Source organism: Scardinius erythrophthalmus (assembly GCF_964197995.2).
Source record: "Scardinius erythrophthalmus genome assembly, chromosome: 1".
In the NCBI taxonomy this organism is placed as follows: domain Eukaryota; kingdom Metazoa; phylum Chordata; class Actinopteri; order Cypriniformes; family Leuciscidae; genus Scardinius; species Scardinius erythrophthalmus.
The window spans coordinates 73,876,238-73,894,955 of NC_138221.1; the positions used below are offsets into that span (position 1 = coordinate 73,876,238).

At 36.3% G+C, this 18,718-nt stretch overlaps 1 protein-coding gene across 6 annotated transcripts in view; it reads left to right on the top strand.

The window, feature by feature from the left end:
• The first annotated feature begins 8,349 nt into the window (after positions 1-8,349).
• Positions 8,350-18,718, top strand: part of LOC308689790 (NACHT, LRR and PYD domains-containing protein 12-like) — a 68,466-nt gene continuing 58,097 nt past the window's right edge. For 4 of the 6 annotated variants that reach the window (XM_081363784.1, XM_081363788.1, XM_081363787.1 and 1 more), the window contains exons 1-6: positions 8,350-8,444; positions 9,721-9,849; positions 10,981-11,088; positions 11,351-11,435; positions 11,713-11,908; positions 12,003-13,833. In XM_081363784.1, coding sequence (XP_081219910.1) covers positions 9,791-9,849; positions 10,981-11,088; positions 11,351-11,435; positions 11,713-11,908; positions 12,003-13,833 — 2,279 coding nt within the window. In that variant the 5' untranslated portion in view covers positions 8,350-8,444; positions 9,721-9,790. Of the gene's footprint in view, positions 8,445-8,593; positions 8,622-9,115; positions 9,261-9,720; positions 9,850-10,980; positions 11,089-11,350; positions 11,436-11,712; positions 11,909-12,002; positions 13,834-18,718 lie in introns of all 6 variants that reach the window. The other 2 variants (XM_081363785.1, XM_081363786.1) reach the window with 2 other exon arrangements.

Below are 18,718 nucleotides of genomic sequence, written 5' to 3' on the forward strand. Positions count from 1 at the left end.
GGAACTTTTGTTTTCCTTACAATTGCAATAAGATTGTGGTCACTAAAACCAACTGGCACTGATAAGCAATTTGAGCAAACTTGTAGTCTATTTATAAACATGTGGTCAATACAGGAAGCTGATCGAGTGCCATCCCTTTTTATACATATTCTAGTCGGTTTATTAATTACCTGTGATAATCCACTGTTGCTGTGCTCATTAATTTATTTGATTCTCATTTATTCCTAGGACAGTCAGAAGAATTCCAATCTATATTGAAGTCACCCATTAACCTGTTAAGCTGCAACCCCACTTTTGAAAAATCCCCAGAAGTGACATACCCAAACTGAAACCGATACAGTTCATGAACCCTTTGTACTAAAAGCACAAGTATGATCTCATTTGAAAGCTGACACCTGGCAGTTTATTGTAATGTAGAATTAATTGTCATAATGAAATTGTTTTTATAAATAGCTTCAAAGTTTTGTTAAGTTATTAGAAATTAATTATGAAACATCCTCATGAAAATAAAATTGAAGTTGGCCCTGTAGCAATCTAGAAATGCACTACAGCTAAAGCCACATGTCTAAACATTTTATGTTTAAAATCTGAAGATAATAAGTCCAAAACTCTGTATTTAGTTAAATGTTTTTCAAGACCATGTCAAATTACTATTTTGATTTGACTTTAAAATGCAACTGATGTTTATTGTCATCTTCTAAGCATCTATCCAGTATATTGTCTCTATTGTTTTGTGGTGCAAACGAGCCCCATTCAGTCTCAATCTCCCCCTGCACACATTCACACCTCTCCAGCCTGGTTATGGCTCTAAATATGCATTTCTTTTGTCTGCATTATAGCTACTAACGACTGGCTATTCACAGGCTATTCATAGGGTTTCAGTCCCTAATTTCTTTTCTCAAAGTTCACCTCACATTTTAAACTGTATCAAATGCATTTCTTGAATAAAGAAACATTTCAGTAAGCATTCAACAAATCATAAAAGTATAACTTCTAGGTTGCAGGTGCACCTAGGACTTTATAACGCAAGTCGAGTATTTTAAATAATCTTCTGTGATCTAATTTGGCTTCAGATAAAAAAATCTGACTATTGTCTGTCTAAAATATACTATTGTATAGTATTCTGCACAATGATAGTCTATATAGATTAGCATTACATTATAAATATAATCTATTATTATGGAAATACCTGGCATGGCTTGAAAAACACAGGTAACTCAAATATCATTGCAAACATGTTTATTGTCTTCAAAACGTCTGTATCTGCATATTACTGCGATCTCTAGCTGTTTCTCAATATGCGAACTTGTCTGTACTTGTGTTCTTGTGGACTTGTGAAACGTCATCAGTCGCTGCCCTAGTACTGTTCCAATTCAAAGTTCACATCTAGCCAAGTCCAGTTCGAATCCCCGGATGTGTTCTTGATCCGCCCCTTTTACCGAGGATGCATCGAGAGGTGACTTGTGCGAACTCGAGACAGCCAGGTATCCCAGAATGCATCTCACACCAACCAGCACACGTCAATAGCAGAGGAGAAACCCCGCGTAATTTAAAAATAACGCTAATTGTGTCATGAAATGTAGTTTTAAGAGTATTTCAGGCGAGAATGTAGTTGTTTAAAGCTCAAATCTTTGGTTTATTTATATAGATTGCGCCTATTTGAAAATTTGATCTGACGTTTTCGGAGTTGTGAGAACCAGGCAATCGGACGCGCGGCGCTCGTACCCCGCCGAGAACAATCTTTCCTCGGCTACTGCTGCTGTCTTGCCGCTGGCTCGGATGTCTCTAGTCTAGTAGTTTAACATGAGATATAAATCGTCTTCTGTATATCCAACAGGCGATTTATTTATTTTATTTGTCTCATTAATGTATAATTTGTTCCCTGGCAAAACGTTTTAGCTGAGGGCAAAGTGAAGTTTCATAACTCTATTTAACGTTAGTCTATTTAACTTTAACGATGAAGCCTAGAGAGCTGACTTATGTTTGACTGAATCGTTTGCTTTATTATTGTATAGCTTCTTATACCTTTTAGGCTACTTATACTTTTAGAATGGCTATTATTGATCATTAAAACTGACATTTAACAAAAAAAAGGTTATGTCATTTTTTTTTTTTTTTTATTATTATTTTTTTTTTATTTAAGCTTAAGCAGATACAGGCATTAACAGTTAATGTTCCGAGAGCCTATCGTGATCTGCAGCTGCTCAGGACTAGATATATAGGATAAGTGGCATTAAGCGTCAGGAGGTTACAGTTTTTTTGCTAAGGAGGTGTTTGTTTAGTCTCTTCTTGAAGGCCTGAACATTCTTTGAGGTGATTTCACCTACTACAGTACAGGGGAGGCAGTTCCAAGTTGTTACAGCCGAATGAAGAAAACTCCTCCCCAAGCATTTGGTGTTGGACTTGGGGAGTTTTAGGGCATGACTTGGTCTTTTATATATTGGACTTGAATTTTATATATTTAAAACATAAAATATTTTATTATAGCCTACATGTTGCCTACATTCTCTTCACTGTAAATACATATATGACACAACCCTGTCTCTTTTTGCTAAATGTTCGTTTTAATGATCAATATTATAATGTTTTTATTCATCATATTTTTAAAATTAAAACAAAGAGTCAGGGTTGTGCTTTATATTTCGTGTTGTTGTAAATATGCAGTTAAGATAATCAATTGCGTTGCCTGAACCACATTTGTGTGGCCATTATGTTAAAGTTTTTTTTAAATGAAAATGAAAAGAGGCAAAGGTGGTTTATAACATATTTTGTTTTATTTGTAGCCTATAAAGAGATAACCGGAGTAGCCAGAGCGAGCTGCATGAGTGACACTATCAAGTACGCTGCTGTTCCATTTCAGAATTATCGGACTTGTGTCCTCCCGTCCTCGGGAGTTCGTTCTCCTGAGTCGAACTTGTCAGTCTGAACTACCAAGGACTCAAGTCCGAACTTTGCGAACTTGGTATTAAGAAACGGCTTCTGATAGCTTTGTGTGTGTTCGTGGCTTCCTGGAATGTCACATGATCATGGCTCTTCTTCATGTTCCATATATGGACTATTATTGTGCATATAGCGCCCTCAGGCTATTGGAATGAATTGAAAACACAGTATCAGAGTATCCAGAGCTCATAATGATTACATCGACGCATTTGGGTATAAATTCAATAAATATTATTCCTGTCTATAGAAAACTGATGTAAACCTATGAGAATATATCAATATTTCTCCAAATCTGCACATTTTTGAGCTAAAAGCCCTGAAGGACGTTGTTTTGTGAATCGCTTTCATGACGACAGCACAGAGTTTTTTTATGAATGAAAGCGGCTGACGCGCATAATTCTTATTAAAGGTATCGACTCATTTTTCATTTCATAACTCCTGACACAAATTAAGACATAACTGTCACTATACGTTTCTCAGAATACAATAGTGCTCAAATACTGAAACTTGAGTCTTATATCTTTTTAATGATGTTTAGTTTGTCAAGGTATAACATTAAATCTGATAGTAACTTTGAACTATATATATAAAAAAAAAAACGCTTCAGTGCGCCCGCGCACTGGCAACGGTTAACAGGTTTTAAGTAAGTTTCCAGATTCATACTGCTAGCATGATCTAACATATCACATATTTTAAACTCAGAATCGAAGACCAGGAGACTTTGGGATCACGTATAAAAAGGTTGTATTACAAATTTATTCAAATGTTTAATTTAGGTTTACATTGAATTTAGCATGTTAAGGTTAGGTATAAATTATTATTATCAGAGTTTTCTAGAAAAAGACTCCGGTCAGTCCTGTTTTACTGAAACTCTTAATGGCTCTTGGAGCTTGTGTTTTAGCAAGAGAGTCCTGCCAGTCCTGTACTCGGGTCTCAGCATTTGAATAGATATGCTGAGTGGATTAGGATGGGCAGCACTCTCAGTCTCGAACAGGTTCCTAAACCTGGAGACATCACAAAGTTTTGGTATCTGCCCCTAAATGTATATAAGCTGTATGAGAACGTCCACTTAGTCAGACTTTGGAAGAACTGCAGCCACGTCAACGCGAAGTCCTCAATAAAGAATAACTTCTTGAACGTGATCCCAAAGTCTCCTGGTCTTAAATTCTGAGTTTCCAACAGTGCCATCTTGGAGGTTTTACAATCCTTGATGAACGTTTAGGTTTCACACAGTCATCCTCAGTCTCCATTCCAGTAGCCTCTCCGGCTCGAAGGACCATGTAGAAATTTAGCAGAAATTCTAGGCTGATTTGGCTGTTGCTACTGGAATGGTGGGTCCATTAAAACTCATTCAGCCATCAAGTACTTTTCCCAGTTTATTTGTGGTGACATATAGGAGTAGACATTTCACAGATGGCAGTGATGGTAATTGTTGGTTTCTAAAACCCATAAACAAAACCATTAATAAATACAAACATAATTGCAAATCTTAAATCATACATCTGAAATCAGCTTTAACAATCAAATGAGTATAACACTGAAGAATTCTAGAATTCAATATATCATATCAAACACACATAATCCTTTAAACTAAACAAACAATCAAAAAAGGAAACTTACATAGTCAACAACGCAACAATTCCACACAAGCCATGTCTGAACGACAGCTTTTTGGTTCAAACAAGAGGAGACTGACACATAATTAGTAAGGGGGCACAGGTGCTCTTTATCAAGACTCAGTCAGCCAATCAGATCACAGCAGGATTTTCTACACCATTTAATGACAGCAACAAGGCAGACCAGCAGACCAAAAGAAAGCAGATAAGAACAAAACAAGATAATAAAAGCCAATGAGCAGAGATATGTTTTAAGACTGGATTTGAGTGCAGATCAGGTAGAAGCAGCCCTACTGTGGTTATAAAGAGGGATCAGACACAAGTGCAGCCAAAACTTCCAGTTGCATCTGTGCTTAGATTCTAAAACAGCGTGCAAAGACAGGTTGCTTTTTCACAGGACAACACTGATTGCAAAACGCTATTGCTTTTTGCAATTGTTTAAATATGCAGAATGGAGAATGGCATTTAAATGCTGCAGCAGAGGGAAAGATTTTTAGTGAATAATGACTTAAATTTCAGTTTTGTTTGTCTACTATATGATAGAGCGGCACAATTACTTGTTAAAAGATTGTGATCTCCATTCAAACACCCACGTGATCTTATTTCTAAATGACAATGATTCTGAGCAGTTGCCATGTATCGGTATGAACATACAGTATATGCTCTGATAATATAGTGTATAGGTCAGTGATCTCAAACTCAATTCCTGGAGGGCCACAGCTCTGCACAGTTTTGCTCCAACCCTAATCAAACACACCTGATCCAGCTAATCAAGGTCTTCAGGATTACTAGGAACTTCCTTGCAGGTGTGAGTTGGAGCTGGTTGGAGCTAAACTGTGCAGAGCTGTGGCCCTCCAGGAATTGAGTTTGAGATCACTGGTATAGGTTATATGCTGTTATAAAATAAATGCATTTTCTGTATTCAGATATAACTTTTTTTTTTAAGTAGGCCTACAAATAAAATGACAAAATGTAGATGTTAAAAGACATTTATATTAAATGTAATATTACAAAACAACACATTAATGAATTGAACCAATTTGGAATTATTAAACAACAAATATTGACATAAACACAAAAAATATTACAAGACCTTGTACTCAACAGAACAGATATTACTTTACCCTCTGAGAGGAGGTCAGATAAATAAAATAGGTTTGAAAGCAGTGAGGCTTGTCTTAAGTGAGACCACACTATGGATACGAGGCCTCCACACACGATAACGTCCTTTAGAAACTGTGTATACTGATTCTGAAACTCTTTAACTGCATTCTCCTCACGACTGTTAAAATAGCAACAAACATCTTCACAGAAAGTGCTCTCCTTGCTTTCACTGTTCCAGACAATGACTGACACCATGTATTGCTAGCACTTCTCCTGCTACTGCTTTCTCTCGACACAAACTGCTTGTTGTATTCCTCATTTGTAAGTCGCTCTGGATAAAAGCGTCTGCTAAATTAATAAATGTAAACGTAAATGCGCTCACCTAAACAGCAGTTCGCCAGGTAGAGGAGAATGAAGAAAGACTTTATTTGCAAACTAAATAAATTAACTGTCAATTCAAGTTATAAATACTATCACGTGATTTAATTTATGGTAAGAATATCAATAATTCAACAAACGCTGATGCGGTTTCTCCACACTGGGACACCCTTCTGGCTCAGCCACTGGTGCAGATTCTCCCACAATGACATGAAACTCTTTACAATAACTCCTAACTTAAACAGAAATAAGAGTGTGTTGTAGACATTTACGTTTGCATGTGTTCTGCATACATCCATACACTGGTGTGTGTTAGACTAGTGATTATGACACAGTGCTCATCATTTCCAAGATCTGAGTTCACCTTGTTAGAGTAGCCATAATGATTGAGCACCTGTGGTCACCAACATCTGGACCCAGAGGTCAATGTGCAGCTAGAGTTAGGGTGAGGTCAGGGTCAGGGTTAGGGTCAGGGTTAGGGTCAGGTCAGGGTCGGGTTAGGGTTAGGGTTAGGGTTAGGGTCAGGTCAGGGTCGGGTCAGGGTTAGGAAGAGGTACTGGTCCACCACATCCAGATGCTGATAGCTCCTCTGCTTCATACCATGAACATGCATAAACATGAACAAACATAGATAGACAAACTCATCAACACTCTTGACTTGTGTCACTGTCCCTTGAATGTGGTTTAAGCTTTCCCTCACAATCAGATTTAATGTGTGGGCAAAGCATGGCAAGTGCTTCCATTCAGCTTTCCGGAAAGCTGCTTTCATGTTGCTGGCATTGTCAGTCACACAAGCAACCACTTTGTTTGAGATTCCCACTCTTCACACATCTTTTTAGGTTCGGCTGCCAGGTTGTCAGCAGTTTGTCGGTCAGTGAATGAAAAGCAGTCAAGAAGAGGTGATGAAAGAGTAAAATGTTCATCGATAAAATGACAAGTGACTGCCATAAAACTTGTAGTTGTCCGAGACGTCCAGGCATCAGTCGTCAGACACACAGCAGAGGCATTGCTGACTTTCACCTTCACCTCTTCTTTAATTCTGCTGTAGAGCTGTGGCATCAGAGTGTTTGATATAGTCTTTCGGTTCGGTAAAATGTATGATGGATCAATTGCCTTCTAGAATCTTCTAAATCCAGTGTCACTGACGATTGAAAAAGGTTGAAAATCCAGTGCAATCATTTTAGATAACTCCTCATCCACTTTGCTTTGTTTGACAGGGCCAATTGGTGTTCTCACAAAGCTTGTCATCTAACTCTGTCTCGTCCTTTGGACACTGGAGCCAGATGAGGACGCAGTAGAGGCCGTAACAGAGGAGACAGCAGCCGTAGAAGCACGACTACCTCAGGCTTATAAAAAAAAAGAAAAAAACTGAACTTCCGACATTGTCTATACTGTGTTTTTTGCCAAGTGCAACACAGTCAGTGACACACTGGGATAGACTATGTGGTGCCTGCCTTTTGGGAAGTGAATTTCCCCTTGCCCTTCCATAGCTGTGCTCTCTTCTTGAGCTTTTTGCCTGTGGGATTGTCCGGATGAGCCGTCTCCAGCTGAGCAGTCGTCACTATCGCCAGCCTCGTCCACTCCTCGGCTGGGCTCTCTGGGCTCTCCGCTGCAGCTGCACAAAGGGGATCTACATAAACATGTAAAGAGAAATTTAAAAGAATTAAATGTTTAATGAAACTATGGCTGATTGTCTAAATGGATTAATCTAACAGCCTATCACACAGTATAAATCAACATGACAACAGTCTCCTACACAAACTCAAACAGGTATGAGGCTCTCTGTGTTTTCAGCATCTGCACACACACACACACACACACACACACACACACACACACACACACACACACACACACACACACACACACACACAGTCTCACTGTATGAGGACACTCCACATGATCTTCATCTCCAGAGCTGCTCTTCAGAGTCACTTCACAAGCTTTCCCCCGTTTCATCTGAGAAAAACTACTGTTAAACACACACTGAAACTGTCTGATTACATTTAAAATTAAAGTTTTTATTCATATCAAAACACATCATATTTGATGCTACATTTGTATTCAATCATAAAACATATAATCCAGCAAAATATAATAAAACACAATTTAGGAAGAAAAATAAAATAAATAAATGTGGGCCCTAAATTAAAAGATAGCTTACTCTGTGGAGTTTAATTGTGAACAAACAAATTATGATGATATTTTTGGCCATATCCAGCTCTATTTTTGAATTATGAATCGTTTGTGTCTATTTAAGAGGTTTTAAACAGGATTTAGAGATATATGTGGTATAATATCCCGCTCCAGTGCAGTAGGTGTCGGTGTGCATCTGTTCAGCTGTTCCAAACCCTCCTGTAAATCACACGAAGAAGAGGAAAACGAAAGGAACAGCATCTGGGCCTTGTAAATACAGTGCATGTTCACAATAACAGTTTAAATAAATAAAAGAATGATTTAAAATATGTTTTACTTCTGATATAAACATTTAGATGAAATATAATCGATAACTGACGAACGGTTTTATAAGTCTGAATTTTTTTTTTTTGGCGTAGGCCTGGCTTTCGGGCGCACACACTTTTAGTAAGGATCCTACGAACAGTTTTATAAATGAGAGCCTTGATACCCAAACCTGTTACTCACTGGATTTGATCTGATCTATGATCCAGAAAACATTTCTCCAGATTTAGCACAATGCCTACAAATCTAATAACACTCGCGGCCATTTATGTGTTTAATCCACAATCCATCGAGACACAGAGATTCTGAGAACGACGCGCGCGGACTGACAACAAGCGTTACTGAGTTTAAATTCATATATACTTATAAATTCATATAATTATTATTATTAATACATTCTCCATTAAAGTCATTTGTAAGTATTAGGAACGTTATATTGTAGATAAAGCGTGATTTAAATGTGAAGTTACAGAAGGCTGTTAACACTTCTGCTACTCCGAACAGACGAAGAATCGGCCAGAAATTACAATCTTTTGAAGTTAAAACATGAAGTTTTATTGAGAAAGGTTTATTGAAAACGAATATGTTTCTGAAAGTTTCCCCCATTTCCTCTTCAGTTTTAGGCTGTTGTTTCTGTGATGTGAAATCGAAAGTATTTTTGAAGCAGACATTTACAGTAGACAGACAGATGAAGCCTGACGGCAATGAACAACAATCTGCTGTTATTAAACTGAATATCTCAGTTCATATATAGCAATTATGGTTAGTAGTTATACAGTATGTCTATTATAATTCTGCTTACTTTTACTCAATCAGTTATTTTAGGATCATTTGAAAGTAATGAAATCAATCATCATTGTGAACTTGAAGTAATGATTAAATGACAAATGATTCAACAATTAATAAAGACTGGGTAAATATGATTGTAAAATGATATTAAACTGTAATAGAGAATATAACAAATCAGCTTCAATTTTCCCACTCAAAGTTTTAAACACAATTTCTGTTCCCCAATGAATTAATATTTAGAGTCAGTTAAACTCATTAAACAATCAGAAATGATTAAGACCATTCGGTTATTTTACATGGCAATATATTTGTCTGTAACTCACTTTATTTTATAGATTGTTTTTGCTGTTGCTGTTGTTGATGATAACTCAGCATTCTTCATTATTGTCTTAATTAGATGTTCTTCATCTGTGTAAAATGGTGTCATTTCCAGGTGATGCTGAAGGATTGAGTGTTTCCAGAAAGCAGTGCTGATCAGTTTTCAGTGTCAGTTTAGCTGCAGTATGTCAGAGGAAAGAGGAAAGGACTCTCTCTCTCAGATGAGTCTCTCAGAGAAACACAGGTAAGACTGCGTCTGTTTTCATCACTTTAAACTCGACTGGACTTTGTGTTTCCCTGTCAATAACACAACTTTAAGCATATTTGCACATGCTTTGCACAATTTCTATTTTTAACTTCTTAAATTAACTCTGACATTGTCTATAAAGCCCTGTTTGCTCTATAGAAAATATTAATAATTTGTTAATAACCTTCTAGACGCTGAATTAATCCAAATAAATGACTTCAGTTTTTGGATCATACAATTACTGACAGACATTAGGAAACAACTATACACTTAATTTAATTCAAGTATGCTAACACAACTGTGTCACACAGACATTTCTGCTCTCTATTTCTGTCAATAAACAAAAACTTTAAATGTTCTCATAAATTAGAGTGAAGTATTTTTTAACATATTAAATCTCTCTCATGTATGTTAAAGAAATTGTTAAACTAATGTGAGCCAGTAAAATAAATGCATTATATTGTTGTATTATTTGTCTACAGTGGTGTATATGAATGAACTTGACTGAATGAAACAATAAGTCTCAATAAGAACTATAGAACCCATTCTAAATGCGCATGTGAACGCCATCAGCGTTTCTCACAGGTTCGCGTTTAAAGTCTGTGTAGAGGGAATGGTGTCGTCTTAGCGGCCCCTAATTTAATAACAAATGATCGTTGTGACGGAAGCAAATCAATCAAAACTAACTTTAGATGGAAAATAACTTAACTCTGCTATAAAGCCAAAACAATCTCTGTTACCTTAAATTATACGCTTATCTCTGTAAAGCTGCTTTGAAACAATCTACGTTGTTAAAAGCGCTATATAAATGAAGATGACTTGACTTGACTTGACTATATGACTGAACTTGACTGAATTAAACAATAAGTCTCAATAAAACTCAGTTCCCGAGAACCTTATGAAACTCATTCCAGTAACACAATTACACAGGCAGCCACAAGGAGACACAAATACACTATGGAAAATAGATCATGAAACTAAACATGTATGTTTATCCATCCGGCTGTAGTCATAAATGGACAAATGCTATACTGCATTTAATTACTATTTGCAACATTAAACCTTTTCAAATGAGACTAAAGTATCTCCTGTAGTAAAGTGTTTTCTCTCTGTTCTTTGTGTCATCAGTGTAAGATCAGGCTCACATGTGTCCAGCTCTGTGTCTCTGAAGAGTGACTGGTCTAAAGGTGATGATACACCAAACTTCAGTGAGAAAACACCATCATCTAATAAAAGGTATTTCATAAGTTTCTAATTTTTTGTCACACGTTGTCTGTGTTTAAAAGTTGTATCAGCGAATACCAATCATGAAACATTTTTAGATCCAATATTTATCATTATTTATCATTGAATCATTTATCATGATATTTCTTATTGACTACTCTGCTAAATATTTGATCTGATAAATATTTATCAGAGTATTCACAGCTAATGCTTTTTCTCTTTCTGTGAAATTTTGGCTGGAAAATCAGTATTTATTTGATTTATTTGATTACAGGCTTCAATATGAGACATTAGACTCAGACGTTCAGACTCACAGGAACCACGAGAATTTCAAAGACAATCTTCTAGGAATCTTCCAAGTAGGAAAACACATTTTTATAAATGTTTAATATTCTAACAAACAAATATGTTATTGAACAAAGACATTTTATTGAATTCCTCCAGATCCATTTTTTCCTCTGAAGCACTTAAATATTTTTTATTTTTCTATTTGTTAAAAATATCAGCTGGTTAACATGTTAGTCTTTTAACTGGATTTTTTTTATAGATATTATAGGTATTGAATAAATTGTGTTGACCAAATGTAGATGTACAATTTGGTTTAAATTGTGTCTTTTTTCTTACTTTTGTTTGTAGGATCTTGAGAGCAAAATAATCACGTTTCTGAAGAATGAGCTGGAGAAGTTTAAGAAAATATTACAAAAGGAGAACACAGAACACTTTGTGAAGGACTTTAATGAGAACAGATCCAGTATCAAAGAATCAGCTCTTGATCTCACACTAAATTACCTGAGAGAGTTGAAGCGAGATGAAGATGCTGATATTCTAGAAGGTTAGAGACTCATGATAATCTGTCAGATTGTCTCTTATAAATGTAGAAGAGAAAATGAAGACTAAAACTATCTATTTTCTGTTCCTGTGTTTAGGTGAGCTGCTCTTCATTCCTCAGCTGAAATCTGGCCTAAAGAAGAAGTATCAATGTGTATTTGAAGGAATTGCGAAGCAAGGTGACTCCACACTTCTGAATAACATCTACACAGATCTCTATATCACTCAGGGTGGCAGTGAACAGGTCAATACTGAACATGAGGTGAGACAGATTGAAGTTGTTTCCAGGCGTCATGAAGCACAAGAGATACAGGTTAAATGCACAAATTTGTTTGAAGCTCCTGAACAAGACGAGGAGATCCGAACTGTACTGACAAAAGGAGTCGCTGGCATCGGGAAATCAGTCTCTGTGCAAAAGTTTGTTCTGGACTGGGCCGAAGGAAAAGAAAATCAAGATATCAGCTTCATATTTCCTCTTCCATTCAGAGAGATGAACTTAATAGAGAAAGAAAAACTCAGTTTGATGGACCTTATAACTCAATTCTTCCCAGAGACAAAAGGACTGAACCTTACAAGAAGGAATCAATTCAAAGTGCTGTTCATCCTTGATGGACTGGACGAATGTCGCCTTCCTCTGAAGTTTGATTGTAATGAGACGTGGCGTGATGTGTCGTCACCAGCCTCTCTGGATGTTCTCCTAACGAACCTCATGAAGGGAAATCTGCTTCCTTCTGCTCTCATCTGGATCACCACCAGACCAGCAGCTGCCAGTAAGATTCCTCCTGACTGCATCGACCGGCTGACAGAGATACGAGGATTCAGTGACGCACAGAAGCAAGAGTACTTCAAAAAAAGATTCACCGATGAGAATCAGGCCAACACAATCCTAGATCACATTAAACAATCAAAGAGTCTCTTTATCATGTGCCACATCCCAGTCTTCTGCTGGATTTCAGCCACGGTTCTCCAGAACATTCTGGAGGAGGAAATAAATAATGATGTGAAAAGCACTCAGGCTGATGAGATCTCTAAAACCCTGCAGGAATCAAACACTGAAGACACTCCCAAGACTCTGACACAAATGTACACACACTTTCTCCGCTTCCAGATCCAGCAGAGCCGCCGAAAGTATGATGGAGAATACACACCAGATGTTTCCTGGGATAAAGACACCATCCTTTCACTGGGGAAACTGGCATTTCATCAGCTGGAAAGAAGCAACCTGATCTTCTATGACACAGACCTGGAAGCCTTTGGTATTGACGTCTATAAGGCATCAGTGTACTCAGGCATGTGTACCCAGATCTTTAAGGAGGAAACAGGGATCGTTCTTGGTACCATGTACTGCTTTGTTCACTTGAGCATTCAAGAGTTTATTGCAGCCCTTTATGCACATCTGTTTCTAGACATCAACAAGACAAGTGTGTTTGATCATGAGTCTACAGAACAGAAAAACAGAAATGAAACCATGATTGATTTGCTCAAGACTGCAGTGGACAAGGCGCTCGAGAGTGACAATGGACACCTGGACCTTTTCCTTCGCTTCCTCCTCGGTCTGTCGCTCCAGTCCAATCGACGACTCTTACGAGGTCTGTTGACACAGCAAGACGGCAATGACCAGAGCATCAAGGAAATAGTTCAGTACATCAAGCAGAAATTAGAAGATAATCTTCCTGCAGAGAGATCCATCAATCTGTTCTACTGTCTGAATGAACTGAACGACCAAACTCTGGTGAAAGAGATTCAGACCCACCTTAGCAAAGGAAGTCTCTCATCTGGTGACCTTTCACCTGCCCAGTGGTCTGCTTTAGCCTTTGTGTTGTTGACATCAGAGGAGGAGCTGGAGGAGTTTGAGCTTCAGAAATTCAAGAAATCAGACGAGTGTCTCATTAGATTATCGGCAGTCATCAAAACCTCCAGAAGAGCTCTGTAAGTCTTTTAATATATTTTGTCATGTTTTGCTCTCATCAGAAAAATGTTTTTATCTACATTACTCTATAGTGATTTCTCATCATGAACATGAACTTATCCCTGTAAAGCCTGACATATGAAATAATAGTCTGAATTTTTTTTTTGTGTGGAGACAGTTCATCAAACCTTTAGACAAAATATAAAAGACCATGGAAAAATGTTTGCATGTTTTGTATCAATATGATACACCAGACTGTTATGACTTATATAGAATTATATATTAGCTCATACTCATACTTGAGGGGGAATAAAGTACATATTTTATTCATATACCCAAACTGGGGGAAAGAATGTAATTTGGTACAGATGTTTTTTATATTGCTAAAATGAAAGATGAAATTCTGAAAGGTTATAATATAAAACATTGATATTTTTATAAAACAGGCTACTTAAATAAAGTACATATACATTATCGGTTGTTACTGTATCTCCCAATAATTTTACATTTTAAATGCTAAGTTTATGTAAAAAGTGTTTATGTAAAAAATGTACATGAATGTGCATTTTAACCCTCTGGGGACCAAGCTGTTTTTGGGGTCCTTGAGATGTTCTGACATGCTCTGACATTTGTGCTTTTTTCAGTTATTTATAAACATGTTAATGGCAAAGGTGTAAATTCACTCTATATAGCACAAACAGGGCTACCATAATATGCGAGCAACGTGTATGTAGATGTTTGTATTTTTAAGAGAATAATGTTTATGCGTGGTTATTGGAAAAAATTAAAATGAAAGTTGCTGAATTAAGACCACAAAACACATATTAAATATGTGTCCACAAGACTTTTGACTAATGGATGTTGTCCCTTTGAGTTCTAGGTTCAAAATTATGTGAAAATAGACTTGCTTTATCGTTCACAAAAAAAAATACATTGATTTAAATGGTGTAAAACAGGTTTTGCTTGGAAAGCCAATATGCGAGGGGGAGGAGTAGTTTACACCTTAGATTACAATGTCCCACCCACTCTGCATAATGACTCTGCATAATTAGCCAGGTGTGACACTGACTGAGCCACAATGCAAGGACAAAAGATGTATTTAGAAGAAGACTTATATTGACCATTTAAGATTTCGCTTACATCTATCTTGTAAATATGTTTTGCTATTTTATTAAAAATGTTACAATTACAACAATAATTACAGTTTCAACAATATTTCAAGTGTACTCTTTCTTTGTAAAAAAGAAAAAGAAAAAAGATTATAGGCCTACATTTTATCATATGTATTCATTATTTTGAATATAGCAAATATATATATATATAATATATATAAATATATATAATATATATAAATAATATAGTTATATATATATAGTTATATATATAACGTTAGATATGAGCAGAAATTGCTAAACAAAAGCTTAGGCTATTTGATGTGGCAGTGTATTCTACAGTAGCCTAAAAACTGTACCCAAGTCTAGTCAACAAGTGACTGACTGTAACGTTGTTTTTATGAAATATTAGGGCATATAAATGCTAATTTGCTAAAGTTTAATACGTTGCTTATACAAATACATTTTATTTCAACATATTTCAGTCGATTTTTACTCATCTCAGTAGGCTATAGCAAAGCAGTTTATTCTCTCACACACAGACGCGCGATTCATATTTAGGCTAAACAGTCTTTACAAATATGTACCCTTCATTCATCTCACAGAAAGGCGAGTCATATTATAGAAATGCGATTCATCTTTTTGCGGTTTGCATAGGCCTACACTAACGTTATTCCATAACGTTATTCCACATCAACACTTGAGAAAAGAAAACAGCCTACCTCAGTCCTCAGCGGGATCTGCTCCTCATATCAGGAGATATTGCTCCTCATATTAGCACTGTTCTGAGAAAACTTTTCTCCATAAGGTAGGCTATATTATGCCTCACTCAATTGCAACGCGCTTTGTTTACAGCTGATGTGGGGGCATTTCACAGACTGAAATGGTTCTCAGAATTTGCGTTTGAATAGCACGCGCTCTCCGGGGAGTGGTCAAATTACTTTTGAATGGCTCGTAATGAGCTCGACTGGAGTCGCTCTCTTTTTATACAGATTACAGAAGCTGAGAATATTTGTTTTTTATATAAATTACTTCATTTAAAAGATGCGATCTCAAGCTTTATGCCCGTGGGTCTGTTTGCCTGTTTGACTGAATTTTCGCGGAGTTATAGATCATTTTCGAACGCATTTCAAATGGGAGTTTACTGACAGAGAGAAGGCAGAAATCGCATCATGTTCATTTTTCTTTATTTGTCAAAAAGCAAAACACTTTATTTTTATTGTGAGTATACAGAAAAAAAATAGAAACTGAACAGGATCGATTGATGTATTACACGAAAATGAAAGATCAAAATTAACAGAGCATTTAGTGTTTATTTTCATTGCTAAAAAAAAAAAACGAGCAAAACGCGCGGGCGCGTTTTTGGTCCCCAGAGGGTTAATTAGTGGTGCACGATATATCAGCCGCCGATATAATATTGGCCGATATGGTCATTTTTTTACACATCGGTATCGTTCCGATGTCAAAATAGGGCTGATCTGAACAGGCCGATAGTCATTCCTGTGTATTTGACGTGTGAAGTTGAAGATGAAGATGAAGTTGACGATGCTGACTCGCGATCTTCGCAGTAGTGAACGCGCCTGAGAGAAATGCACATTTCATACGGATGACATAAGCAGAGAACAGTCTTTTCTTTTGTTTTGAATTGTTCTGTTTAAAAGTACACATTTCAAGCTTTCTATATATGTGGTTTCGGTTCATTTATGAGACGAGCTCCAGGTTCACGCGCTGGCGCCTCCGTGTCGTGATTAAATATTTTCTATTTACTTCTTATTTTTTTAAATGCAAGCAATTGGTTGATGAAACATTGATCAAAATTAAGATACAATTAATACAAAACTAAATAAAATTTAAAGACAGGCTTTGTGCTTTCTGTTTGAGGTCACTGTGAAAGTTTTAAAGCCGTCTTTTAGTGCCACTTTCAGATCGCTCGCGTCCGAAACGGAGAACTGTCCCGTCCATAACATTTTTTTTTTTTGTGAAATAAATTTCTAAATAAATGCGATTATAGTCCAGTGCGACTTATACGTTTTTTTCCTCTTCATGACACATTTTTTGACTGATAGTTTTTTGACTCGTAGATATTCGAATACATTGCTTGATATTTGAAACCCGTTCGAATTTGATTTTTCTCAAAAGTGAAAGCACGTTTAATTTGTGGATTAATGATAAGCGCGAGTCTGGAGAAACAGGCGTTTATTTATTCATTCTCAGTGTTGAGAAACGTAGCCTTCATGTGTTGCGTTATTGTGTTAATAATAACTAAATTACCTAATTATGTTACATATTTATTTTGTATGAAAACTAGCGCGTTCGTTACTTATAGATTAAAAAGTACCGTTGTATCAGTGCTGCGCGAGCTTTCTCTCACAAACATGGACGCGCACACAGAGAGAGAGAAGATAATTGTAAAATGAAAATTGATGGGCTAAGTTTAAATTTTGTTCTTGCTTGTTTGTTTTTTTCTGTCAAAATATCAGAAAGCATTTTGTATTATCCATCCGTGTTTTTAAAATTCGTTAAATGACGGATGTTTTACTGTTAACACAGCTCTCATATGTTGGATTCGTCTAACTTATTCTTGATATTATTTTTAGAATAAGTGATTCGTTATGCTATTATTGGACTCCTGTCTATTCATTGTCAACTGTTTTCTATAAATATGTTTGTATTGGCTAACATTTATTCAGCTAATGCCTGTTTAAAATGTGCAATGTTCAAACGCAAAGACAGCACATCACAAATAGAAGCCAAATATCATATTTGGATATTGGAATAATAAATTAGCAGCTTATCTTAATTGTACACAATGTTCCTATGTTTTTTTGTTGTTGTTGGTTTTTTTTTACTTTTTTTCTAGGGGTTTCTTAATTTTAGACAAGTTGACCAGCACACATTATATGCAATGCAATATAATGCATGTGTGTCGTCGTGCATTATATTATAAAAATATGTGTTTTGGAAAATAGCTCTTTATTTGATTATCATAAAAATGTGTTTTCTATACAGAGATATCGACATCTGTAAATATCGGTATCGGCCATAACAGCAATATTAATATTGGTTATCGCTATCGGCCACAATTTTCACATCAGTGCATCACTAATTTTAATGCATTATTAATCTTAATTTTAATCAGTGTTTCATCAACAAATTGCCTGGATTTAAAAAATAAGAAGCAAATATAGCCGACATCAGGACTTGGAGGCACCAGAGAGCGATCACTGGCATTGCCCGTGAACTGGAGCTCGTCTTATAAGTGAATTGAAACTCAGAGTAGTATAGGCTACTTGCCTCACAGACATGATGAAAAAAAATATATATATTTAGAAAGCTTGAAATGTTTATATCAAACAAAACAATTCAAAATGAAAAGAAACAGTTGGCTATACTCTCAGCTTATGTAATCCGTATTGTTTGAAATGTGCATTTCTTTCTAGAGGCGCGTTCACTACTGTGAACATAGTAAGTCAGCATCGTCAACCGACACTGACACAGAAAACACTAGTTTATTAACCCTCTGGGGTCTGAGGTGTTTTTGGGGTCCTTGAGATGTTCTGACATGCCCTGACATTTGTGCTTTTTTCACTCTATTTAGCACAAACAGGGCTACCATAATATGTGAGCAACATGTATACATGTTTGTATTTTTGAAAGAATAATGTTTGTGCATGGTTATTGAAAAAACAAAAAATGAAAGTTTCTGAAATAAGGCCACAAAACACATACTAAATATGTGTCCACAAGACTTTTGAATAATGCATTTTGTCGCCTAGAGTTTTTTCTGCAAAAT